Source organism: Aythya ferina (assembly GCF_964211825.1).
Source record: "Aythya ferina genome assembly, chromosome: 16".
Lineage (NCBI taxonomy): Eukaryota > Metazoa > Chordata > Aves > Anseriformes > Anatidae > Aythya > Aythya ferina.
In genome coordinates this window covers 10,276,163-10,285,044 of record NC_140315.1, presented here as the reverse complement: position 1 = coordinate 10,285,044, position 8,882 = coordinate 10,276,163, and the positions used below count along the sequence as shown (strand labels likewise).

General features: G+C 60.4%; 1 protein-coding gene across 1 annotated transcript; it reads right to left on the bottom strand.

Annotated features, from left to right (window-relative positions):
- Positions 1–575: 575 nt before the first annotated feature.
- On the bottom strand, positions 576–6,961 carry EMILIN3 (elastin microfibril interfacer 3). Its single transcript, XM_084538356.1, has 4 exons — positions 6,746–6,961; positions 4,876–4,998; positions 3,404–3,651; positions 576–2,857 (listed from the first exon to the last, which is right to left on the bottom strand). The coding sequence occupies exons 1-4, from the start codon at positions 6,931–6,933 to the stop codon at positions 963–965; spliced, it is 2,454 nt and encodes an 817-aa protein (XP_084394482.1). The 5' UTR covers positions 6,934–6,961; the 3' UTR covers positions 576–962.
- Between the last annotated feature and the right edge of the window lie 1,921 nt (positions 6,962–8,882).

The window sequence follows — 8,882 nt, the reverse complement described above, 5'->3', positions numbered from 1 at the left end:
GAAGGCAGGAGACTGCTCCCTGCCTGGCTTTGTCTCTTCTGAGACCTACACGCACACACGTCTTTGGGAAAGACACAAGTTTTCCATAACCCTTCACATCAGTCCCAGGTGTAACCAGAAAGCAAAGTAAACAAAGCGGAGGGGGACTGCAAACCACAGCAGCCCCCAGGGACCGCCTGGGTTCGTGCAAATGCTGCTGGGACAGTTGATAGCTGCTCCGTGTGGCTCCTCAAAGTACAGCGAGGGAAAGGGGGCAGCAAGAGCAAGCTCTGCACTCAGCTGAGCACTGGGAAAGGGAATTGTTCAGAGATATAGACACACATACCATGTACACATGTGTTTTCCTAATGCATATCCTCACGTGCTCTGTAAGGCATGTGCGTTTGCGTGAAGAAGGGAGCAGTGTAAATGGATTTACCTTATGCAAGGAGGGCTGCCATCTCGAGGAGGGGAGTGCAGCTCCCCAGGGGCTGTGTGAGTACGTGTTTTCTTTGAAATCCACAGTTCCTGTGGTGAGTTTTGTTCCCTGCAAGGAGCCCTGGCTCTGTTCGGTCCCTGGATTAAGATGCAGGTGGTCTTTAGGTCAGAGAAGCTCTATTCCTCAACTGACAACTACAGGGTTTTATTCTTCAAGAAGCGATAAATCCACAAAAATAAAATTTAAAAAACGTCCCCGCCTCCAGCTTCCTCCTGAATCGTCCTTCTGGGGTCATCAGCCCCAGAGCCAAAGCAACGCCCCCGGCCCCGAAGGCAGCTCCCTGCTCCAGCAGGGCTGGCACAGCTGCGAGCTGCGGAGGCGAGCACGCAAAAAAAAAAAATAAAGGAGGAGGAGGAGGGTGGCGAAGAAGGGTTCGTAGCAGCTTTTAATTTATCTTTTCATTAAAAAAATATCCGAAGACCTGTTGTCACCTTGGAGTCCGTGTGATATAAGTTAATGGAGCAAGGAGCACATTTCGGCGCAGCTAATGCTGCTTCCTCTCTGCCTGCTCTTCCAGGTGGCCGACCTGCTCCGCCAGCTCCGAGACCTTGGCTTGGCAGTCGAGCAGGTTGTCCTTCAGTCCCGTTATTTCCTGAGAGTGGGCAGCCAGGGTCCCGTTCATACGGTCCATGTAGTCCCACAGGCTGCCCGTGTGTTTCTCCAGTCCATCCCTGATTCCGTCCAGGCTTCCCGTGACGGCGCCCAGCCTGCCGCAGACCCTCTCCACCCGCGCCACCCGCTCGTCAAAGTGTGCCACCTCCTGCTGCAGGTCCTGGGCCACGCTCCTGCAGGAGCTCAGGTCATTGACAATCCGGGCTTTGAGTCGCTCCAGGTCTCCCTTGAGGTTCAGGACTCGCCGGTTGCTGAAGAAGAGCTGCGAGCCTTGGTCGTTGACTTTCTCCTGGATGGAGTGAACCTCATCCTCGATCTTGCGCTCGTGCTCGTCCAGCGAGGAGTTGATGTGCGTCATGGTGTCTGAGTACTGCGAGACGGAGTCCTTGAGCCCTGTCAGGGACTTGCTCACGGTGTTCAGGTTGATCTTCAGCAAGGTGATCTCTCCTTGCAGAGCCCCCGCCGCCTCCTCCTCGATTCGCCGCTGGATCTCCAGGATGGTGGCGTTCAGCTTGCGCAGGAGGTCGTAGTTGCTGTCCATCCGGAGAAGCAGGTCCTGGTTCCTGTTCTGGCAGTCCTCGATCTCCGTCCGGAAGGTCTCCACGTCTCTGGAGGCAGAGGTGCAGCCCGAGGAACAGGTGCTCTCCAGCGTGACGAGGCGGCTCTGCAGCACCTCCAGCTTCTCGTCCGTGCGCTTCTTCATGCCAGCGAGCTCCCCCTCCAGCACGGGCACCACCGCTCCGTCCATGCCCACGGGAGCGCTGACGTTGTTCAGCTCCCCCACGATGGTCATGAACCTGTCCTCCAGGGTCTGCATTTTGTCCTCAAAGGCAGTCCTCATGCCATCCACCTCTGCCACCACTGTGCCTCTCATGCTGTCCTCTATGCTGGAGCAACAGCTCCCCGTTTCCCTCTCTGTAGCGTTGAGTCTGGCTTCCAGGTCCTCAAAGCGCCCTTCGAAGAGGTTCCCCAGGGTGACGGTGGAGATTTCTCCATCCATCCGTGAGTGCAGGTTCTTCTGGGACTCTGAGATGCTGTGGAGGCCCTTCTCCAGGATGTTCATGCGATCGGTGAGGTAGTCGAGGTTGCTGCAGCAGCTCTCCACCACCGTCAGCCCTTGGATCTGGGTCTCCAGCTGGGAGATCTCCTTCTTGATCTCCAGCTCCTTCCCATCCAGCGTCTGCTGCAGCCGCAGGTTGGCGGCTTTCTCCTCCTCGCACTGCTGCCGCACCTCTTGGATCCGGAAATCACACGTGGTCTGGATCTTGCCCAGTTTCTTCTCAAAGCCATCGAGCAGCTCTCCACGCAGGGTGCTCAGCCGCGTGTCCACATACTCCTCCAGCAGGTCGATGGAGGTGAGGGGCGAGGGCCGGGCCGACTCCAGCAGGTGCTTGATCTGCCCGTCGTGGTCCAGGACCATGCCACGAACCTCGTGGAGTAAATCCGCCTTGGATTTCAGCACGTCGCTCACCTCCGTCACCTTGGTCAGGATCTCCCCCACCGGAGGGAACGCGGCGACGTCAGCTTTGTCCGCGGCATCCACCAGGCCGTCGGGGATGATGCCGAAGCCCACCGTGGAGTCGGGCGTGCCCGGGCTGTTCATCAGCGAGCCGATCATCTTGGTGGTGTCCTCCTGGATGGCCAGGCGCAGGCGGTCCCCCAGGCCGCTCACCAGGGCGTGCAGGCTGTCGTAGGACTGGGACAGGCGCCTCACCTCCTCCTCCAGCCGCTCCAGGCGGTCCCCGAAGAGCCCAGGCAGCTTCCTGCCTGCCCAGGGGAACATAGAGAGGGCACGGTCAGTACCAGAGCTCCCTTAGCCTCCCCCCGGCTGCTTCTCCATTCAAGCCCTTTTCCTAACAAACGTTAGCTCCCACCTCCCTCTCGTTGCCATTTCAGCCAGATCCCTCCCCACCTTTTCTCCTTTCCCCCAGGATCTTTTCTCGATTAGATGGGGAAAACCTGCTCTCTTTCAGTGCGTGGGGTCAAGCCCCATGATCTCAAGTTCAACAGCAGGCAATGAGAACAGCCTAGGGGGCTTCATCTTGAGACATGCTCTATCAACCCCCAAATTAACAGAGACATGCTTTAAAGCAATGGGGTGAGGCGATTTCCAAGCTACACGTTTTGAAAGGCAGCAGGTAAGAAAAGCAGGTGAGCCTCAGAGCAATCAAAGGTCGGGTTTCTGGGCAGAAAACAGGTCACCCGCTGGCATGCTGAACTCCTGCCCCATGCTGGAACAGACAGAAGTAGGAGGTTTGTGCCCAAGGCCAGGGGGCGACAACCTGGGGACGTGAAGCAGGCATGAGGTCTCACCGTATTGATTCTTCTTGGGTCCTGCAAACAGGTCAGGGTGGCTTTTCGGATGGGGAGGAACTCTAGGGATTGGAAACATCTTCTGCCCGGGTGGCATTTTAGGGCTGGGATGCTGGGGCAGGAGGCCGGGCTGGTCGGTGGGGCTGTCGTGGCATCCTTCTCCCAGGAAGCCCGGGCAGCACCTCCAGGCCAGCTCGGTCACGGTCTTGTAGCCAATCTTGTATTTGGGTCTGAAGAAAGTGCGGTACCTTTCCAGGAGAGGAAGAGAGAAGATAGTTTAGAGAGACAACCTTGGCTTCAGGCACTACCAAAGAGCGGGGCCGGGGTCCTGCTGGGTGGGGGAAAGCCCAGCTGAGACCCGAGCTCTGCACCCATAGAGCACAGCCCACCTCCTCCCACAGCATCCCTCCCCCTGGGGCTGCAGCTCGGCAGCGGGCACCCCAGCACGCTTGCCCACCCTCCCCAGGTGGTGCCCAGAGCCCTCGTACTGGGCTGGGACAGGACCCAGGCAGCATCTGTGCCCACCACCAGCTGAGTCCTGTGGGGCTGAACACAGCGCAGCCCTTGCCACCTCCAAGATCCCAGGGCTTTGAAACTGCCTTTCAGAAAGCTCCAGCCTCAGGTTCTTCAGCCCCTCGTAAATTGGGGTTCGTTGTTTTGAAACAATGCACACAGTTTGTTCTTGGTCTTGGAGGGCAGGAGGAGAAAGCAAGCCCAAACCCTGCAGTCTCTGCATTGCTTTCACATTTCTCTACATCAATAGTTTGTCCTGTGTCTTTGAGAGTTTCAAACAGCATTTGGAAAAAAAAAGAAAAAAAAAAAAAAAAAAAAAGAAAAAAAGAAAATAGCAAGCTTGTGCCATTCCTCTTCACAGAAGCTGCCAAGTTCCTGTGCTCCTTCCTTGTGTGCAGAAGCCTGCCTGCAGGTACCAGGGCAGGGAGAGGCAGGATGTGTCCGTGCCCAGCCACCACCAGCAGCATGAAGCAAGGCTGAGCACAGCCCCCAGGACACCTTCCCTGCTGCTTGCCAGGCTCCCACGAGAGCCCCTTCCAGCCCTGTTTTCCTCAGCGCTGCTGCTCCAGTGGGCACGGGGAGGATGCAGGAGCACGGCACTTCTGCACAGAGAGCATCCCCAGCCGGGGGTGATGCACAAAGCCCCGCATGGTGGGGTGTTTCCTTTCAGCATTTATAAGGTGGCAGAGAGGTTTGTAAATATTTTCCCGGGGCAGGAAGCCCTCAGCCTTCCTCAGGCTCTCCCCTCGCTGCCACCTTCCTGCCAAATTGCAGCTCTGTGACAAAACGCTCCCCTGCGCTCCCCCCCTGCTTCCCACGGAAACATTCCCCATTTATTTCTGGCGAGGGGCCGAGCTCCCTCCCTCTCCTAAACAATCCCACCTTGCCTCCTGCCGGCGCCGCAGCATTAACCCCCCTCCCTTCAGCCCCTTTTGCTGCCAGGTGCCCCCCGTACTCACAGCACTTTCCCCGGGCACTTGGGTCCCCAGCTGCACTTGTGGTACTCAGCCTTGACGTAGCTCTCGGCGCCGTCCTGCAGCGCGCAGGTGACGTTGCGCTGCACCACGTAGGCACAATAGCTCCTGGGGGGGGGAAAAAAGCACGGTAAGACAGCGTCAGCCCCTGCCCCGGGGCCAGCACCACCAGCAGCCCCCCGCCAGGCTGGGGAGGGGGCAGCAGGAGGGTCCCGGGGCAGGAGATGCCAGCGGAGTGGAGGCTGGAAGCCTCTTCGGTCCCTCGGATGGGTGGCGCGGGGAGCAGAGCCGGGTGCTGAGGATGAGGCAGCCGGGAGGAAGGCTGCAGGGACAGATGGAGGCCAAGGCAGTTCCGCTGGAGGTCGGAGCAGGTGGTCCGTGGGGATAGGGACAGCGGGGATGTGCAGCGAGGCAGGGATCAAGGGCAAGGGGAGGTGGCAGATGGCAGAGCGGGAGGAGAAGAGGGCAGAGGCAGCGCAGCTTGGGGATGGAGGGGCAGCAGGATGGAGCAGATGGGTCAGAGCGAGCTGCCGGAGCAGGGAGGTGTTTGGTGAGGCGGGAGGACCCCGCTCATCCCCGTGAGCTGCAGCGGTGGCTGCTGTGCCTGGCTGCAGGCTGGGAAGCAGCCTGGCTCCTCCAGCTTCACCGTGGTGCAAGGAACAGCCTGGGGCTGCCCAGGGAAACGAGCTGCAGGGCCTCAGCCCTGCTCCTGTGGCACCCAGGCAGGTGAAAGGGCTGCTCCCTCTGTCCCCCAGCCCCACAGAGCCCCTGCTCCCCCCACAAGGAGCACCAGCACCCCTTCCCCAGCCCCTCTCCGAGGGCTTCTTCGCACCCCAGTTCCCGGCAGCATTTCCAGCCTGCCCAGGTGCAAGTGGCTGTGCCCCAGCAAGAGGCTGCCAAGCTCCAGGCATGTGCAGGGACCGGTGCTGCTCCAGAAGTGAGTCATCTGTCCGAACACACGGCTACCCGAGAGCTAGGGCCAGCCACTTTGCTTAGCTGGAGGGAAGGGAGATCATGTGTACATGTGGAAATTTAGGCTCACTGTCTATCCATAAATCCAGGACCTGGTTAAAAACGCTGCAAGCCTCCTCTTTAAGGAAGCTGGTGGCCAACAGAGGCAGATCTACTAGCCACTGCCCGTGACTACCTGGGGCAGGGTGCTGCTGGCTCCCTCTCCTCCACAGGAACCCTTTTCCTCCTCACCCACCTGTGGCTAGCACTTTTATTGCTCCAGCCCGATGCTTGAAGAGTGAGCAGCTGGAAAATGTTACAGGTTTTGGAAAGCTCTCCCTGGCACTGCCAGCATTGTTTGTCTCAAACGTTACTTTATTCATTTCAGCTTGTTCGGAGCGCTGCGTCCCCCCTTTTGCAGAGAAGCCCGATCAAAACCCTGCTCTGGCAAACAAGCCGAGGGGGGGGGAGCCCCCCAAAGTAACACTTTTTCCATTCAGTTGCAAAATGGGTGTATTGTACGCGCAAAGCCCGCATTCCTCCACCGCCTGAGCTTTCCAGGTTATACTCGGAGCTTATTTAAACCCCAGTAACTCCGCAGAGAGCTCCGCACCGAGCCAGCCCGCACCTCCCCGGGCGGTGCCACCCTGCCCTCCCCGCATCGCCCCCGGTACCCACGAGGAACAGGTACCCACGGGCAGCCCCACAGACCCCCAGCCACCCTCACACCCCTTCCCCAACCCCATCCACGGAGCACAGCAGCACCCACACCCCCCACCCCGCTCTCTCTCGGCTCCGGGACCCCCTCAACCAGCGGGGGCGCAGCCGGGGCTCGCACCCCTCAGTCCCGACCCCACTCCCCGCTGCGGGGATGCTCGGAGGGTCCGCGCATGGGGTCGCTTACTTGTGCTTGCCCACGGGCTTCCCGGGGCTGAGCTGCGGGCTGGAGCCGGCCGTGTAGAGGCTGTACCTGCCGCCGTAGGGCAGGGGGGCGGCGGGGGGGTAGAAGACCCCCTTGGCATCAGCGAGGGCCAGCAGAGTCCCCAGGGAGATGCAGGCGAGCAGAGCCCCGCGGCGCAGCGCCCGCCGCATGGTCCCGGGGCGGGATGGGACCGGGAAAGGGAAGGGGAGGGAGGGGGAAAAAAAAAAAAAAAAAGGGAAAGGGGGGAAAAAAGGACCGGGGATGGGAAATGGGATGGGAATTGGGATGGGGCCGGGACCCCGCCCGCTGCGCCCTGCCCTGCCCGGCGGCACACGCCGCTCCGCCGCCCGCCCGACCCCTTTTGTAGGGCGGCGGTGGGGGCGGGCCGCGCTCCTCCCCACTGCCCTCCCCCAGCCCCCGACCCCCGGCCCCGCGGGCGGGGAGACAAAGCCGAGCCCCCCGCCCCATCCCATCGCAGCACCCCCCCCTCTCCATCCCACCGCACCCCTCGCCCCGCTGGGGGCCGCCCCGACCTTGCGCAGCCCCCGCTGGCCGCCCCATGAAGGGGGCTGGATGGGGCAGAGCCCCCCCTTTGCAGCAGGTGCCCCCGGCTGCCCCCACCCGCAGGAGCCCCGGGGCAGGAGGTGCTGGGTCCCTGCGCTGCCCCAGCACCCCCTTTAAAAGCGCACCCCCAGCACCTCCACGTGCCCTCCGTGTGAGCCCCCCGGGGCCTCGGCTGCTGCAGGGGGGGGTGCAGGGGAAGGAGGAGACCCCCACCCGTGGGGTCACAGCCCGGGTGCTGTCCAGGTCAGCCCGTAGCCCCACAGAGGTGAGGCCACCACCATGTGGATTTGGTCCTAGAAGTGGAACCTGGGCTGAGCATCCCGTGGCACCGGGACACTCGCACCCCCTCCCCAGGAGCAGGTTCTCCACGGGGTCCTGCTGGGTCTGGCCGAGGCCGTCCCGGGCAGGGAAACTCCTCCAGGAGGCACGCAGAGCTCCTCCGAAACTCTTGGAGGGAAGCAAGCGGCTGGGAAAGGGTGGCTGGGTGGGATCCCAAACACCAGAGTGAAACCTGCTGCCGGGGGAAGGAGTCGTCAAGGCTTGGGCTGACGCTGAGAGAGATGATAAGATACCGAGACAAACGGCCCTTTTTTTTTTGTTAAAACGAGCCTTTGGCTGGGTCTGAGGCGGATACGGAAACATTAGCAGGAGAAGAAAACCCATAGGAGAGCCGTGCCGGGGGAGGCAGGCTGGAAAGATCGGGCAGGAAAGCCGGAGGAGGTCTGCACAACGAACCAAGGCTTGCCCACCTCCGCTCAACCTGCTGCAGGGCGCAAAGGGAAAACTAACTGCACCCCGCGGTGGCTGCGCTGTGGCTCCTGCACGGTGCGTTTGGCAGCACGTGGAGCAGTCCTCGTGCAGCTGGCCCCTGGCTGTCCCCATCCCCTGCGACAGCGCAAGAGGGACAGGCCAGAAGCAGCTCCGTAACAACAAACCCAACCTGCCGAGCCCGCGTGGTTGGATGCTAAAGCCAAGAAGTAACCCTGCGCACAGCTTTTGTTGTTGTTTTTTTTTTTTTTTCCCCTGCGTTCAGGGAGCACGATCCAGTTTTCATAACAGCGTGCTGCACGTGCGTGTCCGAGGGCGCAGGAAGAAACATCTGCTGCTGCATGGTTTCAGCAGAAACCCGCGGTCCTGCCTTTCGAACCTGCGGCAGGACGAGCGGGCACAGCGGGGCTGCTCAGGGTGCTTCATCGTCCTCCCCAGCCCAGCTCTGAAGGGGAAGGAGGTGGGAGCCACCGCTCTCGCAGGGCTGTGGGTGCACGTGCCTTTCTGTCCGCCTGTCCCTGCTGTCTGACCCCATTTCTGAAACCCTGGGTCACTTGCTGCCAGATTTCCTAGCGAGGCGAGATCCTCAGAGAGAATGAATTCCGCTATCCTGTTCCATTGTCTAATTGTTTCATGATAAAAAAAAAAAAAAAAAAAAAGCATCTGGGTAGACAAGAGAGAGCCAAACCTGGGTCCCCACTGCGGAAATGGATTCGTCATCAACTGTGTTATAAAACATCAAAGAACCCACACGGGAGAGAGCCATTACGAGTGCCCCAAACCATGG